This window comes from Microcaecilia unicolor, chromosome 2, assembly GCF_901765095.1.
Source record: "Microcaecilia unicolor chromosome 2, aMicUni1.1, whole genome shotgun sequence".
NCBI lineage: Eukaryota > Metazoa > Chordata > Amphibia > Gymnophiona > Siphonopidae > Microcaecilia > Microcaecilia unicolor.
Genome location: NC_044032.1, coordinates 542,806,188 through 542,828,867, shown reverse-complemented (window position 1 = coordinate 542,828,867; position 22,680 = coordinate 542,806,188). Strand labels below are relative to the sequence as shown.

General features: G+C 42.7%; 1 protein-coding gene across 1 annotated transcript in view; it reads right to left on the bottom strand.

Annotated features, from left to right (window-relative positions):
* The window catches only part of LIMCH1 (LIM and calponin homology domains 1), a 633,274-nt gene that overhangs the window by 437,214 nt on the left and 173,380 nt on the right, over positions 1-22,680 (bottom strand). The window contains exon 2 of the mRNA XM_030191338.1: positions 4,413-4,483. Within this exon, the coding sequence (XP_030047198.1) occupies positions 4,413-4,483 (71 nt within the window). The remainder of the gene's footprint in view (positions 1-4,412; positions 4,484-22,680) is intronic.

Sequence of the window (22,680 nt, the reverse complement as noted above, 5' to 3'; positions counted from 1 at the left end):
GAGTAACATTGGCTACCCTCCAGTCTTCCGGTACTACACTCGATTTTAGGGACAGATTGCATATTTCTAACAGTAGCTCCGCAAGTTCATTTTTTAGTTCTATTAATACTCTGGGATGAATACCATCAGGTCCCGGTGATTTACTACTCTTCAGCTTGCTGAACTGACCCATTACATCCTCCAAGGTTACAGAGAATTTGTTTAGTTTCTCCGACTCCCCCGCTTCAAATATTCTTTCCGGCACCGGTGTCCCCCCCAAATCCTCCTCGGTGAAGACCGAAGCAAAGAATTCATTTAATTTCTCCGCTACGGCTTTGTCCTCCTTGATCGCCCCTTAACACCATTTTCGTCCAGCGGCCCAACCGACTCTTTGGCCGGTTTCCTGCTTTTAATGTATCTAAAAAAATTTTTACTATGTATTTTGCTTCCAACGCTAATTTCTTCTCAAAGTCCTTTTTTGCCCTCCTTATCTCCGCTTTGCATTTGGCTTGGCATTCCTTATGATCTATCCTGTTACTTTCAGTTGGTTCTCTTCTCCACTTTCTGAAGGATTGTTTTTTGGCTCTAATGATTTCCTTTATCTTACTGTTTAGCCACGCCGGCTGACGTTTAGTCTTTTTTCCCTTTTTTCTAATACGTGGAATATATTTGTCCTGAACCTCCAGGATGGTGTTTTTAAACAGCATCCACGCCTGATGCAAGCTTTTTACTCTGCGAGCTGCTCCTTTCAGTCTTTTTTTCACCATTTTTCTCATTTTGTCGTAATCACCTTTTCTATAGTTAAACGCTAGCGTACTTGATTTCCTAGTTTCACTTCCTTCAATGCCAATATCAAAACCGATCATATTATGATCACTGTTATCAAGCGGCCCTCGTATCGTTACCCCCTGCACTAGATCATGAGCACCACTAAGGACTAAGTCTAGTATTTTTCCTTCTCTTGTCGGCTCCTGAACTAGCTGTTCCATGAAGTTGTCCTTGATTTCATCAAGAAATCTTATGTCCCTTGCGTGTACAGATGTTACATTAACCCAGTCTATATGCGGGTAATTGAAATCCCCCATTATTATTGTGTTGCCCAGTTTGTTTGCGTCCCTGATTTCCTTTAACATTTCCGCATCCGTCTGTTCGTCCTGGCCAGGCGGACGGTAGTACACTCCTATCACTATCCTTTTCCCCTTTGCACATGGAATTTCAATCCACAGTGATTCCAAGGAGTGTTTTGTTTCCTGCAGAATTTTCAATCTATTTGATTCAAGGCTCTCGTTAATATACAATGCTACCCCTCCACCAATCCGATTCACCCTATCACTACGATATAATTTGTACCTCCTTTTCTATTCTCCCCCTCCAGCCCTATTAATATCCATTTGTACTTCATAACTATATTATACCAGGCCTCTTTCCGCATATTAATTTCCTTTTCTGATCATCAATTTCTTGAAAAGAATTTGTCATCCAGCAACCATTGAGGGTGGGACAGCAGATTCTTCACTGCTGATACAGTTGTTCCCAGCAATAAACGAGGACAGACGGTAAGAGCGCTTGTCAACTGAGACATATGCTATGTCCTGAGCCGAAGATAGGAGTGTTAAGAAGAGACTGTGATCAAATATGTTACGAGCTATGATAGCATGCTAGGTTTACATTTCAGGGCTGAGGAAAAAGCTTTTAACGTCTTAATGGTCAAGCAGAGAATTCTGCACATTTAGATGTGAAATAAATCAAACATATTCAGGTGAATTAAACAGCAGCTGTAAAAGGGTGAAAAAAAAAAACTTACAACTAAGAACCAGCAGAAAAATGTCCTCGCTTTGCACATCAACAGAAAGGCCTTACAGGTGGATTGGCAGCTGTATCAGCAACCCACCTTGCTGAGGCACAAACTCATTGTTTCATTTATTTCCCACCACAAGGATTTCCTAGTTGCAACATCTGTCTAGAGAACTTGGACAGCTATTCACTGGTCACTTCAGCTCCCAAACCACACTTGGCAGTCATCCTTCACTCTCTGGGCTGTGTGCAAGAGGAAGGCTGCTGCTCCAGTTAATTCTCTCACTGTGAGATTTCAAAAGCTGATGTTTTCACAGGACACTTCCTATGTTGCTTCCAAATTAAGGGGGTCTTTTACTAAGCCACTGTAGCATTTCTAGTTCAGGGTAGAAATCAGCTGGCAGTAAACACCGATATGCCCATTATATTCCTATGGGTGTCTCAGTGTTTACTGCCAGCTGATTTCTACCACGAGCAAACACTACCGTGGCTTAGTAAAAGGACCCCTAAAAACAGTCTAAAGTCTGATCTGAGCTAAGTTTTCCCAAAGACTGCAAAGAAATTGCCCCTTAGATAAACAGTGTACTGATTCCATCACTGTGTATTAAAGCTGAGAAGAGCACATATTTCTATTGAAATTAACAACAATGTTAAACAATCTGTGCATTCACATAACAAAATCATTCATAAAACCAACGTAATGCTCTCGTACCGCATAGATTTGAGTGATAAAATTATCTAGTGAAATTCCAAGTTCTCCACATCCTAAGAGCTAGAAGCAAAACTGGTATTATGGGGACACTTCTGAATAGTCCACATAGTTACAAAGCATACAGGTGTACTTACTGCCCCTGGTTTGCATCTATTTTCAAAGAGAAGCTGCCTGAGTCGCTTCATATATGTAAACCGCTTTGAATGTAGTTGCAAAATACCACTGAAAGGCGGTATATCAAGTCCCATTTCCCTTTCCCTCTTTGAAAATGAACTAAAACCTCACATAATTGGCATAGAAAGCACATTTTCAGGGGTGGCATTTTAGCTATTATTTGTGTTTTGTTTTTAAGGGTCCAGTCTCCAAAGGCTTTTAAACTCCTGAGGGCAGATCATCAAAAGCCCTGCGCTGTTCCAAACAGTGCTCTAAAAATAGCGTTGGAACAGTGCAGGGCATTACTGGACCTATGATCAGAGAAAATTTCATGCAAATTTAAGTACACAATTCTCTCTGATCATGTGGTAGAAGTGCGAAAGGATTGTGACTGAGCATGCGCTCAGGCACAATCCTCCCACACTTGTTTGACAGGTCTGGGCTGTCAAAAGCCCAGACCTGTCAAACATAAGGGCTGGAGGTCCATGGGGCACCAGATCCCCAACTACCCCCCCAGCATTTGGTGGGGGGATTGACTGCGGCCCACCAGGCCACCAGGGACTTCTTACAATGCTGGGGGGTATTAGGGGGGGCTGGAGACCCACCGGATCTCCAGCCCCCAAACCTGTGTCGGGGAGGGGGTAGGAGGGACCAGAGGTCTGCTGGACCTCCAGCCCCCTGTCGCTGGGGGGGGGGGGGCATTGGTTCCTGGGGGGAGGGGGTCGGTCAGTTCCTGCAGGGGGTTGCTGCATTGGGGGGAATAGGGGCCTGCTAGCATGCAAATGCATGCTGGACAGGGCTCACCATTCCTCCCCAGTGGTCTGCAAGCTGGCGTAGGGTTTGCCACGGCTAGCGTGCTGATCATTGCGGATGAATAGGTTTAGCATGCATTTGGCATACTAGTTGCGTTCAAAGCCGGCGAGAGCGTTGTTTCACACGCTCAGGGCCTCTGATCATGGGGCGGTACCAAACGCAGGTGCTAGTATGGCGCTAACAGCCTCTAGTGTCTGCGTTTGCTTCTGATCATCGGCCAGCTGGTGAGGTAGAGGCTGGAATGTACCGGAGAATGTTTTGGTTATTTTAATTTAGGTAAAAACTGACAAAATATTCTGGGGGGAGCTTAGAGCAACAGCAAACCTAGAGCTGGCTCTATGTGCAGATGATTGTCGGGGGGGGGAGGGAAGAAACAGCATGCATAATTTGAAAATAAATCAAATAGGTGCATTATGTTTCTCTCCAGACATAAAGCACGCCCCTCGGAATGCCTCTTTTCAGCCCTGCAAAAAGAATAAGCACTATGGAAATTCATGCATATTTTATCAAGGCAGAAGAGGACAGTTTTCAGACAGGTCAATTAACTTGGGTAAATGGCTTGGAAAACTACCCTCTATACACTGAAAGTCTTCCTAAAAGCATGACTTGGCAAAGCACCAAAGCTCTTCTCTACAGTACAGGGTCCAGAAAGCCAGCTGTGGGATGCCGTCTGCCAAACTGGAGTCTACTGCTTTACACGAAGGAAACGAAAATTCAAACAACACTTTTAGCTTACCAAGGAGGGGTGGGGGGTGGGGGAGGCATTTTGTAAAAGTGTTCATGTCACCTAATCCAGCACACCTCCCATAACAACAGAAGCAATAATGTAACTGTAGCACAACCAAGTATGTGCTATGAAGCCAAAATAAGCTCTCACAGCCCAGCACTGGTATGTGCTATCTGAGTTGCTGATTTTTTATCAAACAGAGGCTGGTTTAAAAAGTAAAAGGATTTCACTCACTCGCAGAGAAGGACTCCATTTTCCAATCCAGTCCGAAAATCTTTGTAACCAAAGCTTCTGCCCGTTACTTGCTGTAAAAATTGAAAAAAAAAAAAAAGAATTAAAATCAATTATAAAAACTATTTTGTACAATCAGTCTGCATAGCTTTTAAACCTTAAGATATAATAGACTTCAAAAGCATAATTGTAAATATTTAATGTCCACACCTTAAATCACTGACTTCTGACTTGTCCCTTTAAATTGTTCTTGAGAGGAACAATCTGAAGACAGCTACCAACAGAACTGCAGGTTTAACAACTAGATGGCCAGAAGGCAATTTCTGGGTAGGCCTTGGGGTGGAATGGCTGGGCCTATGCATTTCTTCTCTAGCCCATTCCTCTCCCGTCCACCCAATAAACATCAAAAATACCTTGGCTGGTGGGAATCCTCAAACCCCACCAGCTGAAGATCTTTCACCAGAAACCCAGGGTCATCCAAACACTGTGGCAGTCGGCAGCCATTAATGCTAACACACCAAACCCCCACCTCCACATGCTTAGTTCTTGTGCATGCGCAAGGGGGTGTCACCACTGACTACCCGTGTTCAGATGGCCTAAGAGTTCTGGCGAAGGAGGTCTTTAGCTGGTGGGAGTTGGGGATCCCTACCAGCCTCAGAGATTATGTGTGTTGCTCCTAGGTGAGCCTGAGCCCAAAATGGATAGGTCCCTATTCACCCTGGCCCATGCGTGGCTATACCTTTGGTGCATAAAGTGACGTAATGGAGGATGGATCTGGATGTCCATCACTGCCAGAGAGTGCTCCCATATTGGTTTTGGGGGTTACAAAGAGCCATGTACTTAGCAAGCTACAGGCTTTTTGGTGGGATCAATTGTCCACCATGGAGTAAGGCTGAAGTAGCCTTTGCAGTTCTATGCTGCTAAAAAGAACAAATAAGCTGCCTCTCATCTTGGCCAGCCAAGCTTTGTAAAATAAAGCAATTGCCCAACGCCAGCTGAGTCTGTCCCGTAAAAGAGAGCTGCTTTTTCTCATTTTTCACAGTTATAGTCAATCAAGACTCAACTAAAGCCTCCCAAGGATTCCAGCTGCTTAAGTATCACTGATAGCTTTCTTTGAGAGGCTGGTGGGATCAACTCACTTAACTCCTTAAGAAGTCTAGACTGCAATGTGAGAAACTGGAGCACAGTGCATCCCAAGCACGAAGTAAGAGGGCAATTGAGGGGTCCTTTTACCAAGCAGTGGTACAAAGAGTCCTGGGCCATTTTTCCCATACACCAGGGTCCGTTTTCCCGCAGCAGGTAAAAAGCCCCCCCCCCCCCCCCCCCCCCCCCACACACACACAAAAAATAGTCATGCAGTAAGATTACTCTTACCATGTGGCCATGCAACAGGGAGCACTTACAGCCACCCACTGAGGTGGCAAGGGCTCCTGCGCTACCCTGGCAGTAACCTCCTGTGGTATATATTTTTTAAATCCAGCAGCACCAGAATTGGCGTGCGCTTGAGGTGGAACTACCTCCGACAGCCATATTGGGTCGGCGGTAGTTCCAGGTTGTCACGTGGCAACCCTTTAGTAAAAGGGCCTGAGTGTTTTGTTAATAGAGTCTTGGGGATACAAAAATACTTCTGTTGGTGCCTTTACACTACGGTACTACATAATTTGGGGAGTTCTTGTAGAAGGTCCATGGCATAGACACACTCTGTTTGGCATGTATATTGTGTTTTAGGGAAGAAGTAAGATGTCTGCAGCATCCAGACCAGGACTCACCTCAAGACGGATAATTGAAGCAATAATTCAAGAGGATGTGGGCCATGGAGGTAGAGGAGATGGTCTTTCTGACTACATAAAGAGGAATTGCTTTTCTGATTTTAAAGAGAGACACTTAAAAGAGGACTAACTTACCACCAACTCATTTCCTCAAATGTACTTAACATCTTTTTGTTGTATGTACTTTAAATTCAGAGTAGCAGCACAATAAAGGTAAACTTTTAATTACGAGCACACATCAATCATGGAGTGCATTTCTGTAATTTCTTTAAAGTCACCCAAGCAAAGGCTTTTGAGCCCTTTGCCTCCACCAGTCCATCAAGACCCAGCTGCTGAGTTATGCTGTCATTTGTGGACTCCCCTGGAGCCCCAAACCCAAATGGACCTGCTAAAGATATAAAGTGAAACATCTTTGCACCAGGGGCGTATCTGCGTGGGGCCACAGGGGCCTGGGCCCCCGCAGATGTCGCCCTGGCCCCCCTCCCCGCCGTCAACCCTCCCCCGCTGCTTACTTTTGCTGGCGCCGAGGTCCGACCCGCAATCGCCGTTTTTCGTCTTCCTCCGTGGCCATGCTTCCAGGAAGTAACGCTGCAGTGCTGATTCGTTGAATCCAGTTCGACGTCTGACGTCAGACGCCGAACTGGATTCAATGAATCAGCACTGCAGCGTTACTTCCTGGAAGCATGGCCACGGAGGAAGACGAAAAACGGCGATTGCGGGTCGGACCTCGGCGCCAGCAAAAGTAAGCAGCGGGGGAGGGTTGACGGCGGGGAGGGGGTGGAGAGAGGAGGCGGCGGCGGCGGCGGCGGCGGGGGGGGGGGGGGGAGGCAAAAATGTGCCCCCCCTCTCTGGCTCTGGCCCCCCCTACCGCCGGATTCCAGATACGCCCCTGCTTTGCACTATATCAGCCAGTTCAGTTGGTGAAAATATTGTGCAATGCAAGATAGGGAGAATGAGTAGAAATGCCGCAGCTGGGGTTGATTTGTTCATCAGCACTACTGCAAAGGCCTCATGCCTGCAGCATGAGATACCACTCAGACTTTAAGAGCTCACCAGGACAAAAGTTTCAAGTCCCAGGAAAGGGGGACCTGCAGTGACACAGTTGTGCCAAAGTTAGTGACCAAATAGATAGGCAAAGTAACCCGAAAATCAGACGAAGGCAACCAAAGCAATTTTTGCAAAGACATTGTAAATTGGTCTAACTTTTTGTAAATTATTTTTATTGGAAATAAAGATACAATGCAAAAAAATACAACAGGTTTTATATAGTACTAGTAAAAGAGGCCCGTTTCTGAGCAAATGAAACGGGCGCTAGCAAGGTTTTCGTCGCCAACACCCCCTCTCTCCCTCCCTCCCTAGCCAACCCCTTTGTTGTTCTGCCATTGCTCCGCCCCCAATGTCATGACGTTTGATGCGAGGGCGGGGCCCGGAGCGATTTCCCACCCACCCCCACCTCCCTCCCTGCCAACCACTTCGTTGTTCTGCCATTGCTTCGCCCTCGAGGCCCGGAGCGATTTTGGTGGCTTCACCACCACGAACCTTCGAACCTTTTTGAAGTAAGTCAGGGCTTGGCATCACTGACGTCAGTGTCCTCAGAACGTTGAGGGTGAGTTTTATTATAGTAAGATCATCCCAATCAGACAAACTTTAACTCTTTCTACACCAACTGAGCGGTATAACTTTAAACGAGCCCCAAATGACGAAGTCTAAACATTAAGCAGTAACAAGCATGTTTAGGGAAAAACATCTTTAATTTTATCTATTGCCATAGTTACAAGGGTAGCCTGCTCTGTGTGTTCACCATATCATTCATTGAGCAGCTGTTGCATTTCCATTTCTGAGGCAGGTTTGCTAATTATTCTCATATTTATTTATAACCTCTTTGGCTACAAAAGTAACACTACAGATGGAAATATTTACCTGTAAAACTCAGCAGAGTTGTGCTTGGTTTGGAGAACTTTGCTGAAAAAGGGCAGTGTTCTGTCCTATGCACAGCTTCCTGTAATGCTAATGTAGTTCCCCAAAAAAATCTCCACCAAGGATCCTCTTGGCATCTGTCTAAATTACCAAGACCCCTTTCCATTTTTCTTGTACCCACAGACACTGGAGCGTCGATGATCAGAAGAAAACGCAGGAGCTAGAGGCTGTTAGCGCCATACTAGCGCCTGTGTTTTCTACCGCCCCATGATCAGAGCTCCCGAGCATGTGAAACAACGCGCTCGCAGGCTCTGAATGCAACTAGCATGCAAATTAATGCAAAACAGGGCTCTTAGCGCAAGTAGAATGCAAATGCACGCTAAACCTATTCATCCCCAATGATCACTTCTACCCTAAGATCAGAGAGAACTGTGTGCTTAAATTTGCATGCAATTATCTCTGATCATAGGTGCGGTAAAGTCCCGCATTGTTCCAGCGCTATTTTTAGAGCACTGTTTGGAACAGCACGGGGCTTTTGATCATCTGCCCTTAGTGATGGCAGCAAAGTGCCTGCTTTCCAAGGTCTATCACCGTAACAGGCAACTTCTGAGTTTGTTTACCCTGAGGAAGGAGGTGTGTTTCAGGTGGCAATGTCTGGTACACAAGGCACTGCCCAAAAAGAGGCAAGTAGGCACCAGGATTTCTGACATGCAGGAAATCACCACCCCCATGCTAAGGCTGTGAAACACAGGATCAGATACACTGCTCTTGCCTTACATATTAGCCCAGAGGGATGCGAGATGTGAAAAACACTCACATTGTTGACATTGTGAGCTGGAGGAGCAGAATGACAGCCAGAATTTGGTGTGTGGGTGGAGGCAACACCTCCCCTCCCTGACAGGACATTTGCACCTATGAAAGCACAGCAGCTCTGTTTTTAACCAAAAGGCACAGAGCACACATTTCAAATATACTGGAAGAAGAAATTCTTGCATGTTAGAACACGCCATAGAGCAACAAATGGATCCCATAAAATTAAATCCCATCACATGGTCTGCCTCAAACCATACTCAATCCACCCCTAATCATCAGCGCCTACAAAAAATAATAATAATCAGCCAGGTCAATATTTAAACTCCACAATGTTGTCTTTTTTAAATGTCAGATGTGGCATTTAAATTATTCACAGATATTCAGCGCATTATCTGGATGGCAAGCAGTGCTAAATATTCAATCAGAACAGCAATAGTCAAACTGCTATCTGGTACCTACTTGGATAAATTTAGGACCACTATCCAGACAATAGTCTCTGGGTAACGGCCATCTCTACCCTTGCTCTGTCCATATACCGCCCTGGCACTACCTGGATATTGCCAAGGCAGTTTTGTAAGGTTATTCTGTAGAACTAGTACCAGCTAAGGAATTTATTCAGATAATGGTAATTTCTGCATATCGGGCCTCACAATCTGCCCTCTCCCTCTTACACAACCACCTCCACTACATATCGCATTTATGCCTGAAACAGAACAGCCTATATCTTTCCTCAAAGCATCTCATAGTACTGTAGGTCCAGTAATAACTTGCTGCACAGCATGAGAGCCAATAGATAAAGACACACCATCTAGTAAGCACTAATCACGCCTCTGATGATGGCAAGTTGGCTAAATAAGCTGGATAAGGCTAATGGAGTACCTATAAACAAATGACAGAACTATGAAGCTTCTTCTACTCATTCCTATAGCGCTACTAGACGTAAGCAGGTACACATCATATGCAGGTACTTTCTCTGTCCCTAGAGGGCTCACATCTAGTTTTTCTGTACCTGGGGCATTGGAGGGTTAAGTGACTTGCCCAAGGTCACAAGGAGCTGCAGCAGAAATCAAACCCATGTTGCCAGGATCAAGCCCACTACACTACCCATTAGGCTACTCCTTCACTCTTGCTCTGAACCCCTTAGCATGTGAGAGACCCAAGATGGACACAACCAGACTTTTCAAACCTTCTACGAGGAAACAGAAGGCAAAGATCAAGGCACATCCTCAGTCTTCCTAAATGCCAGTCCAGTTCCCCTAAGCTTTGATAGAGTTCTTTGTGTACCATGATAAGAGCACCAACTACGCCAGGAAGCACCACTGCCAGGGTGGGTGTTGGAGCCACTGCCCAGCTGGAGAATGACATCTCTGTATCCTCCAACACACAACAATGTTCTTGAGTTTCGAGTGATCTGCAAATGGGAATGCCACTGGAGGTGGTGAGCATGCCTGTTCAGAAGGAATGGATCCTAAGGAGCTTAGCCAAGATTGGGTGGCAGAGCCGGTGGCAGGAGGCGGAGATGGTGCTGGGCAGACTTATACGGTCTGTGCCAGAGCCAGTTGTGGAAGGCGAGGCTGGTGGTTGGGAGGCGGGGATAGTACTGGGCAGACTTATACGGCCTGTGCCCTGAAAAAGACAGGTACAAATCAAGGTAAGGTATACACCAAAACTAGCACATATGAGTTTATCTTGTTGGGCAGACTGGATGGACCGTGCAGGTCTTTTTTCTGCCATCATCTACTATGTTACTATATGTTTACTATTTTTTATTACATTATTATGTTATTTTACTGAACTATATTACATTGTTATGTTATTTAATTGAACTGTAGTTTGCCCTACAGTCTTGTAGTGGGAAAATGTGGGGTATAAATGTGTTAAATAAATAAATAAATAAATAAATAAATAAATAATGTAAACCTAATTTACATGCCTCAGCTTCCCTTTTCAGTCTCGCAGCCTCAAAAGTATCCGGGTCTCTCTAGAACCAACACAGTAACCATGTTTTAGTCCATAGTTGAACTATATAACTGGATACAGAGCAGGCTGATACCCAGCAAATATATAAAAATGCAGTGTACCACAATTAACCAATTTTACAATGAAGCCAACAGAATATGCCATACACCGTATGTGAATTCACTGGCGCATATATTCCTGAAAAGGCCATATGAGCTATTAAATTAATGCAATCAAATCTCTTATTTCCAACCACTAACAATTCCATACTGTGTAATTTATTTTCTTAAGGCATCGCTCTGTTTGGTCTGAGCGTAATCAGTACTGATGTTTCATATGATGCAGACGCTTGGCTAATAAGTCACGGATGTCAGCGGGGGTAAAAGGACATGATACGAAATGATGGCAAATTGTTAAACAGATGCTCTTCCCAGAGGGCACTTGCACATGTCATTAAAATAACAGATGCTGGATATGTACCAACCCATGCGTGCCAAAGTTTAGAGAAAGCTGTTAATCTGACTTTCAGTGACAGATACACTTCCTAGAATAGCTGGTGAAACAAAAAGGAAGATCCCTTTGGAAACAGCACTTGACTATACAGCAAAGAAGAGAATTACTAGGGGGGGGGGGATAAAGGCATTATATATCAGGGGTTCACAGCCTTTTCCTTGAGATATACCTAGCCAGTCAGGCTTTCAGGATATCTACAATGAATATGCATAAGATAAATTTGCATGCACTACCTGTTTGTACGTTTGGGAAGCTTGCCAGGTGCCCTTGACCTGGATTGGCCGCTGTCGGGGACAGGATGCTGGGCTCGATGGACCTTTGGTCTTTTCCCAGTATGGCATTACTTATGTTATGTACTTACGTACCTCCATTGTACACAAATCTATATCATACATAATCATTGTGGATATTCTGAAAATGTGACTGGCTAGGTGTGTCCCAAGGATTGGGTTGAGAACCACTGTTACATCTTTATGCACTGCAATGCACCAGATTCATAAGTTTTGCTTTTTGACTTAGCTGTTCGTTGTCAAGCACAGCACTATGGTGTTAATAATATGTCAGATTTTTAGAATCACAACTGTATAATGATATAAGTAAGAGCAATGAAGCATAACTCATTTTTCAGGGCCTTACATTAAATTGCATTAATTCCACATCAGATCATCCTATCCCTTAACTCATGTAGGAATCTAAATGTGTCTTCAGTCTAGTTGAACAGTAGCAATTTACCATGAATTGTATAAATATGCATATAAGTTTATGTTTATTAAATTTTTTTACTCATATTTTTATTGAAGGTTTTCAAAACATACACCATAAAAGAAAACACCAAATCAATCAAACAATAGTAACACTAGAACAAAGAAAGGGAACAAAAACTTAACAATACAAATAAAAACACTAAAAAAAACCATTAAATTAGGTTTTGATAGGAAAGCCTAACCCAATCACAAGATACACTCAAACATATGAACTTTAAAATAAATTAATTTCTTTAACAAAGAAATAAATTGCACAACCTTCACGAATCCCCATCAGGAAAAGCCTGCTTAAAAGAGGTTTTCAACAAAACCTTAATTTTATTTAACATACAGAAAGCCTCAACAATCTAGGGGCCAGTAACTAATTTAATGGCTGTTAACCAAGACCTTGAGACACACCCAGTCAGTTGGATTTTGGGGACATATGCAGTGACTGTGCATTATATTGATTTGCATGAGCTGCATCCACTGTCATGTTGTTCAAAGTACTAGGTCAAACTACTTCAGTAACCAGCCACATACTTCAAATGAACAGTCTCCATCAGGACTTGCAGACAGTTCCATTCAGTCTCCCACCAGCTAATGAGAACGCTTCCACTTCCTCCCCAACTTCATAAACAAACCAATGCCACTTACATAATCCTATTTGTCGGAATTAACATTGATTGAACCTGTGTATTGGTTTGTATATGATGATTCCATCAGATTTCTGGATGCCTGATGCAGGCATGGTCACGGAAACATAGTCTGTGTCGAGTCCTGAAAACTGTGCTTTTGGATATATAATAAAGAGCCTATTTTGAACCAGGTCTTCTTGTTTTATGGTCGTCCCTACTTGCTCCTTTGTCTGTATTGCTTCATGGGAAAGCATGGTCATTTACTCTGGTACTATGTTCTGGCATTGCCCATCACCTTATCTATCTGCCTAGCCACCTTAAGATCCTCAAATACAACCAAACAACCTGCTATTCCTTTTATATAGTGAACAATTTTACCCTTTATACTATTTTTCCCTTAGGTTTCTGCAGTCCAAATACAAGGTCCTTGCATTTCTTTTTTTAAACCAAGTTTAACATTAATTCTTAGCTGTCAAACTCCAGACGATTGCTCAGGCTGGGATGAATCTCTGCTCATGTTTTCCATGCCTTCCAGGGTTGTCTAATCTTTGCAGATTTTATCATCACCTGCAAAGAGACAAACCTTTCCGAACAGCCCTCCACAATGCCACTTACAAGATTACTGAAAAGAACCGGTCCAAGGACTGATCTTGTAAGGCATTTCACTTGCAATGCCTCTTTCCTCCAAGTCGTCTCTGTTTACCCTTAACCTTTGTCACCTCCCACTCAACCAGTTTCTGACCCAGTCAATCACTTTTGGCCCATACCAAAAGCATTCAGTTTGTCGCCTATGTGGAACTGTGTCAAAGACCTTGCCAAATTCTAAGTACACCAAGTTGGCGTATTCCACAAATCCAACTCTTTGATCACCCAGTCAAAGAAATTAATCACATTCATCTGACAAGGCCTACAATCAATAAAGCTATGCTGACTCAGATCCTGTAATGTACTGAACTGCAGATGTTACATTATCCTGTTTTAACAGTGACTCCATTAACTTTCTCACAACCAAGGTCAGACTAACTGACCTGCAGTTGCCAAACCTCTTTCTTACTTCCATTTCTGAGGACAGGAACCAGATCCACATATCTCCACTCCTCCAGAACTACTCCCAACTCTAAGAAGCATTGACAACATCAGATTACAGAGCTGTCTGAACGTCTCTCTGTTTCTTTAAAACCCTCAGATGTATTCTGTCTGGCCTCATTGCGTTGTCTGTTTTCAATTTAGTAGCTCCTCATGAACACAATCTTCCGAAAATCACTTGAGGTCTCTAACTTCCATAGCTGCTTGTAAAATTAATTAGATTTCTTCCTGGTTTCCAAATCACAATCCTTTTAATATCACCTGCTGAGAAATAACCGAATGACTGAGATTTTGGATTGTGATCCTACATCATAGATTTTCTCATCCATTTCTATTCAGTACTTCAGAAACATACATGTAGCTGGTTCTGGGTGGATGACATATTGGCATACTGCTATTGTCTAGACTGCATATAAGTTTCCAAAGGGAAGATGGTAGTATAATAACTGCTTATTTCAAAATGGTTACATGAGCTGTCCAAGGTCATACCCAGTCAATGGAATAGTTGCATCCTGATAGGCTCTCTCTACTCAGAAGATGCAATTAACCAGAGTATAAGAATATCACTGTTAAGACTCAGAACTCTTGCAGAACTGGGAGTCTGTTCTCTACCAGCTCACCCTGTATACAAGGGGCTGGGAAATCTTAGCATCAAGCTGAGAGGGTAGATGCTATGAATACTTTTAAACTGGTAAACTTGGTTATTTTTACAGTAGCTTGAAGGGAGAGTATGTGACAAGGTACAGCAAGTCAGCTTATAATTCTTAGAAAAGCATGCTGCAGACACTCTCTCAACACCACTGGAGAGAGGAGGAGTGGGCTACTAGCCCACTACACAAAGAGGCAAGGACCGGCCAATAGGAAAAGTCCCATAAAGCATAGGGAAAAGGGACATGTGCTCAGGCAGAGCCTATCACAGACCATTGCAGAAGACTAAGATCTGTAGTCCAATGGCACTTCCTGCCTTTCTTAAGGGCACAAGCACTGTAAACTGTTACAGACAATGCCAATCTGATATAAAAAATGTCCAACATATACATATAAACAACATGCAACCTGCTTCTATGCAAATGGGAGCAGAACACTGCCATAACTGTTGGCAGAAGACAAGAATAACTGCCGCTATCTACACTTGTAACAGGAACAATCTGAATTCAAATTCTGCAATATTCAATCAAAATTTTAGATTAACATTATTTTTGAACAAAAAATGCTTTATTGGAACTGGTTAAAAGATAGAAAACAGAGTAAGATTAAGCAGACAATCTCAATGGAGGAAGCTAAATCGCGGAGTGCCACGGGATTATATATTGAGACTGGTGCTTTTTAACATATTTATAAATGATCTGGAAATGGGAACAATGAGTGAAATGATCCAATTTGCAGATAACTCAAAGTTATTCAAAGTTGTTAAATTGCATATGGATTGTGAGAAACTGCAGGAAGACCTTGCAAGATAGGAAGACTGGGCATCCAAATATCAAATGAAATTTAATGTGTACAACTGCAGGTGATGCCAATAGGAAAGAAAAGCCCTAATTATAACTACATGATGCCAGGTTCAATATTAGAAGTCACCAACCAGGAAAAGGATCTAGACAACGAAACTAATACTCGAACTGGACAAAACTTAATTCTTCCTCCTTGATTCCCTAATGTGTCTGTTACTCATGAACCTTAACACAATACCGCTCTGTATTTGTCATACCGGAATTGGCGATCGCCATCACAGTACTATGTAAGCCACATTTAGCCTGCAAATAGGTGGAAAAATGTGGGATACAAATGCAACAAATAAATAAAAATTGCAGACAATAAGTTGAAATCTGCTCTGCAAGTGGAGGCAGCAAATAAAGAAAATAGAATATTCAAAATTATTAGGAAAGGAATAAAGAACAAAACAAAGAATATCGTAATGCCTCTAGATCGCTCCATGTGCAATTCTGGTCATCGAATTTCAAAAGAAATGTAGCAGAATTAGAAAAGATACAGAGACGGGAGCCAAAAGGGTACAGAACTACTCTCAAATGAGGTAAGGCTAAACAGGATAGGGTTCTTCAGCTTGGAGAAGGGTCAGCTTAGATAAGATAGACATATAAAATTCTGAGTGGAGTGGTACAAGTAAATACAAATCAATTATTTATTCTTTCAAAAGGTTCAAAGATTAGGAAGAACACCATGAAGGTTTGGGGAACCTTGCTTGATGGACTTCTGTTCTGACCTAGTATAGCAATTCTTAAGTTTTTGTTTCTCACTACCAGAAAGATTCATTATCTGCATTTCAACAGTGAAGTCATCTTTTCAGTAGAAACTATTTCTCAGAACTGTAAAATGATATCAATGATAAAAAGGCTCTGGAAAGAGGGGTCATAGGATGAAGATGAAAGGCGACAGACTCAGGATTAAACTAAGAAAATATTTCTTTATAGAAAAGGTTGTAGATAAATGGAACAGCCTCCCAGTGGAGGTGTTGGAAACAAGGACAGTATCTGAATTCAAGAAAGCATAGGTCAAGGACAGAGGAGAGAAGGGTTTGTAGACACTAAACAAGTAGTTTTGATGGGCAGACTAGATAGGTCATATGGGGTTAAATTCAGTAAATGGCATCCAGATTTGGGCACCCAAAAAAAAAAGCGCTAAGGGCCAGATTCTATATATGGCGCCTAAAAATTCTGTGTGGAACACATGTCCGCCTAAGTGTATTCTATAAGCAGCACCTAGATTTAGGCAAGGTATATAGAATATGCTTAGTCAATATCCTAGCTCTTAAACTACATGCATCCATTTACACCAATAAAAATGTGGCATAGATCCCGGCACGTAGATTTAGGCACATTGGGCCATATTTTATAACCATGTACATAAATTTTGGAACGCCTATGAAACATCCATTTCCCCACCCATAACCACACCCCTTTTTGTCTGCACACATTAAAATGTAGGCGCAGTGCATTACAGAATACGCTCAGGGAGTTGTGTGCATAAATCCTAATTATTGCCAATTAGTGCTCATTATTGCTCTGATTAGCTTGTTAAGCCAATTAAGTTACGCGAGTTGTTACAGAATACACTTGCATTTCAGTACGGAATGCTGGGAACACTATATAGAATCCAGAAGTAAGTGTTATTTTATAAACGACGCTCTGAGTAGGGTGCCGTTTATAGAATAGTACTTAGCACCGAGATCCTTGTCCAAGATGCAGGTCCAATTTTAGGCATGAGAATTTTAACCAACTGAAACCTAGTGTAAATCCTCACACCTAAATTAGGCGTGGATCTACCATATTCTATAACACTGTGTGCAAATTCTAGGAATGTACCAACCCATCCATACCCCTCCCGCGGACAAGCCCCCTTTTCGGATCCACGTGGCAAGATTTATTAAGTATGTTTATAGAATCACGTCTAGAAAGAGGCGCACGTAAATTCAAACTATTGCTAATTAGCGCCAATAATTGATTGTTAACGCTCAATTTGTGCTAATTAAATTGCACATACTAATTGGGTACGTACTCAAATTTGTGCACGCAATTTTATTTTATTGAGATTTGCTATACACAGTAGCGTACCAAGGGTGGGGCAGTCCACCCCGGGTGCAGGCAGCAAGGGGGTGCACAGAGCAGTCATGTGGCTGTCAGCTCTGCTGGTCCCCTGCCCCTCCAATGCTACCTTCTGTTCTGGGGTAGGGGAACTCTGATAGCTGTGTTTTGGAGGGACTGTAATTTCTTGAGTTGTGATTGAGGATAACCTAAGTGTATGTTATGTTACAGCAGCCAATCCTAGTGATCAGCAACAGAATTTTGGGGGTGGTCTTTTTCTGCCATCATGTTCTTCGTTTTTATAATCAAATCCTTTTTTTTTTTAGCTTGTTCCACATAGCCTGCACAAGAATAGGAGTTGTTCGCCATTAAACTGAATCCATGATTTAACTACATAGTCATCAAACGTTGGGAAAAATAAATTGCTTATCACTTAATGAGCCAGGTTATAATTTATTTATTGGGATTTATTAACCACCTTCATGAAGAGATTCACCCAAGGTGGTGTACACTAGGTACAGTTTAACACCAAACTTACAATTTTGTGGACAACATAACAATAGTAAAATATACATGTATAAACATAAAAACAATGAAAGAGGAAAACATGAAACCAGCAAATTGAAACCTAATAATAAGATTATCGTGAAAATATACTACTATATTCACCTATACAATCAAGAGCTTCTGAACTAGTGAGCAATAAGGGCTGCAGTCACTCCACTGCTCACTTACAGCTTTTGACACAAGGCGGCTTTGTTGGCAATGAACTTGGGATTTGTACTGCCTGGAGGCAACAAATACTATCCCTTTTTATTGTTATAACATCTGCTACCTACATCTCTTTCATTATTCAATACACAAGCCATCCCCAAAACTACAGCCCTACAACCTCCAGTGACAACCCAGTCCCTGGGCACTGCAAACAAAACCACATTGTTTCTTACTTAAAGTCAACTGGTTTGCTCTTTGTGCCTTTTGTCTTTAAATGAATGCTGGGTTGTGAAACAATGAACTGTGTTTGTGCCTGGTGCTCATGCACAAAGAAAAACACCCGGGACTTTTCACTTCCCACAAAAGATTCAGGGTGCTACAGTTACTACCAATGGCCTCTTTAAAACTATGCAAAAGTTATTCTGATCTTTTGTAATTATCACTCTAATACATATGTTGTTTCCCATATATTTCGCATGCAGAAAGGCAACTGACCTCTTTAAAACTATGCAATAGTTATTTTGATCCTTTATAATTATCACTCTAATACATATGTCGTCACCCATGTATTTGGCATGCATAAAAGCGACTCTCCTCAGATCATATACTTCTTGGTCTGTTTCAGCAGCAGCCTATCTCCCTATCTCCCAGACAGAGCTGCAAGTACTATACACCTCTCTGAGAATCATGCCAACCCAACCCCTCAAATGCAGCAGCAGTTTACTAAAATTAAAAATCAGGGCCTGTGCAAGACTATTAGGCACTTGAGGTGAACCTTCTACCTTCTCCTTCCATCCCCTCAATATATACACAATTAACATTTGAAAGTTTTATTAGGAAATAGGTACTAGTATAAATACATATTCTGCATTTACACTAAGGGCCCTGTTTACTAAGGCGCATTAGCACTTTTAACGCACCCACAATTAGTGCACACGCTGTGTACATGCCTATAGGGATATTGCAGGCGTGTAAACAGTTAACGCATGTTAAAAACACTAACACGCCAATAACGTAGCTAAGTAAACACGGCCCTAACTGACATATTTTTTTTTAAACAAGAAAATAATTGAACTTTCAGAAATAGCACAGAGGCATTCAAAAAGCACAGCCTTCTGAGGTAAAATTATAAAAGAATATGATATGTATACTATGGGGCTCATTTTCAAAGGTTACTATCCTGCTTATTTTCGAAAGAGAAGGCCGGCCATCTTCCGACACAAATCGGGAGATGGCCGGCCATCTCTCAAGTCCGGCGAAATCGGCATAATCGAAAGCCAATTTTGGCCGGCCTCAACTGCAGTCCATCGCGGAGCCGGTCACACTTCAAGGGGGCATGTCGGCAGGGTACAGACGGCGGGACGGGGCGTGCTTAAAAGATGGATGGCTGGCTTCGCCCGATAATGGAAAAAAAGAGAGCCGGCCCTGACGAGCATTTGGCCGACTTTACTTGGTCACTTTTTCTTCATGACCAAGCCTCAAAAAGGTGCACGAACTGACCAGATGACCACCAGAGGGAATGGGGGATCACCTCCCCTTATTCCCCCAGTGTTCACCAACCCCCTCCCATCCAAAAAATAAAAATAAAAATAAATTTTTTTGCCAGCCTCTATGTCAGCCTCAAATGTCATACCAAGCTCCATGACAGAAGTATGCAGGTCCCTGGAGCAGTTTTTAGTGGGTGCAGTGCACTTCAGGCAGTTGGACCCAGGCCCATCTTCCCCCCCCCCCCCCACCTGTTACACTTGTGGTGGTAAATGGGAGCCCTCCAACCGCCCCCTCCCCAAACCCACTGTACCCACATGTAGGTGCCCCCCTTCATCCCTAAGGGCTATGGTAGTGGTGTACAGTTGTGGGGAGTGGGTTTTGGGGGGATTTGGGAGGCTCAGCACACAAGGTAAGGGAGGTATGCACCTGGGAGCAATTTTTGAAGTCCACTGCAGTGCCCTCTAGGGTGCCCGGTTGGTGTCCTGGCATGTCAGGGGGACCAGTGCACTACAAATGCTGGCCCCTCCCATGACCAAATGCCTTGGATTTGGCCGGGTTTGAGATGGCTGGCCTCGGTTTCCATTATCGGCGAAAACCGATGCCAGCCATCTCAAACTCAGCCATCTCTGACATTTAGCCGGCCCCAACTGTATTATCGAAACAAAAGATGGCCAGCCAGGACCACTCTTTGCAATGCCGTTCGATTATGCCCCTCCACGTAATTACTAAGACAAGCTAGCATTTTTAGGGGGTCTTTTACTTAGGCGCGCTGGTGTTTTTAGCGTTTGCTAAAAATAGGTGCACACTAAATGCTAAAGATGTCAATGTATTCCTATGGGCGTCTTTAGCATTTAGCATGTGCCTATTTTTAGAACATGCTAAAAACACCATAAGTACAAGACCCCCTTAGTACACGCTAAACACCCATATATTCCCAAATAATCCAGGGCTCTAACGTGCTAAATCTGACTGAAATAAACACTTAATCTCTGATTTCATGTTGCTTCTTTTGTTATTTGTTATGTTAAAGCTCAATGCCCATTATTCGTATTCAGTTGAATAGTAAAATATGCTATTCAGTACAGCTCTAAACAAACTGGAAACTCTAAGTAACCAGACTCAACATACAGTCCAGCAATGGAGAAAAAGAAACAAATGTATTTCTTCAGCTGATATTTCCCAAAGCTGATGTATTCCAATTAATAAATTCAAAATATTCTTTCTGCTTCTGTTGTCTGGTCACTTTAATGCTTCTAATCATGTTGACTTCAATTTTCTGCTTTCCTCCATCTTCTCTCAACTCTCTTTCCAAGTTATCCTGTTTGTCATTTGTCTTTCTACTCCCATCTTATGTTCTTCCTCTATATCTATCTCTGATATTGATCTATCCCCTTTCAGCTTTCTTCCATTTATTTTTGTTTCTCTGTCCACTCAGATTTTACCCCTCCTTTCTTACCATCTCATCTTCAATCCTATTTATACATTTGCCTGCTAATGTTCCATCCCTCCCATAGCCCCCATTCTCCCATTCTTCTCTTCTTCCTCAGCCTTTGACTGTCTCCCTCCATTCACCATATTCCCTCTCTCTAGCTCTTCCCCAATCTTAGCCTAGTGGTTCATGCAGAGGACTTTGATCCTGGAAAACTAGGTTAGATTCCCACTGCAGCTCCTTGTGACTCTGGGAAAGTCACTTAACCCTCCATTGCCCAGGTACAAATAAGTACCTGTATATACTATGTAAACCGCTTTGAATGTAGTTGCAAAAAAAAAAAAACACACACACACAGAAAGGTGGTATATCAAGTCCCCTTCCCTTCCCCTTTCTCTATCCCCAATATCACCTCACTTCTCTTCCCCTTCTCCTGTATCTCTTCATCTCTTCTAGCATCTCAACTCCCCCTTTCCCTTCACCCTCAGTTCTGATACATGCTACAGCAATACAGCAGGACCAATATCGGGTTGCTGAGTATGTTCAAAAGGTTGTATCCCATCCCACCCCCTCCTATGTAGACTTTTTATTACAGAGGGGCCTGGATGTATCAAGACCTTAAGCACATGCATAGGCTCCGAGGCCACATGTATTTCCAATTTTAGTATTGCATACTGGAAGTGCTGGATTTGTTCCAGTGCCAGGGTACCCAGAGGCCAGGGTCTCCTCCATCCTCATTAAACCACTGACCAAGAACACTGGCAGACTCCCATGGTCAAGGGGATCATTTGAGATAAGTATAAGGAGCAATGCCCAATCAAATATGGATGCTAATGCTGAATGGTCCCCATCCCCCTACCGCCAATGTGATTTTCTTACCCTGGAATGGGAGGAGGGTGGGCAAAAAGTAAAAAAGCATAGTACACTTATGCCCTTGGCTCCTGTTGCTAGTGAGGAACAAGAGGTGGTGAGAAGCAGGCAGCAGGAAGCATCTACCACGCCCCCCCAGTGTTACCAACCTAACTGAACACTTCAAACTTGTTTTAAAAAATGGTCAGATGAGTTGTCGAAGGTCGTACACAGTCAATGGAAGAAGAGTTGTGTCTAACATTAAGTGCAGTTTTTTGTTTTTTTTATCAAACAAATCTTTGACCAATAATATTCCAAAGGGTTAAACAAACATGTGCACGCTTTCTGGGTCTTTTAATTCCTCAGTTTGCAGAGATGGGCCCCATACATTCACTACTTGCCCCAAATGAGATAAAATGAGTGACCTGTTCAACAAATTATACAACATTTACAGTACATCAGGAAACAATTCACCAGTGCTTCTGTTTGAAGAAATCACAATTGCCAAAAAAACAAATTTTTTTCTCTTAGAAAATCTTTAAAATCAAAACCACAGACCAGCATACATTGGTATTTAGTCCAAGGTTAGTGCAGTAAATTACTTTGTGGTTGCGGATTTGGTTACAGGCCTATTTTTCTCCTGCTTTGTTCCCTTACAGTAACAAAGATGACAATTGCAAACAGGCATATAAATGCAATTCTTACTTATGCAATCTAAAAAAGATCTTGAATGCCCTAAGTTTATAGCAATGAACTTGTGTTGATGCCAAACCTTATAGAGGACAATTTTAAAAGCCGTTTACAAAAGTCAATA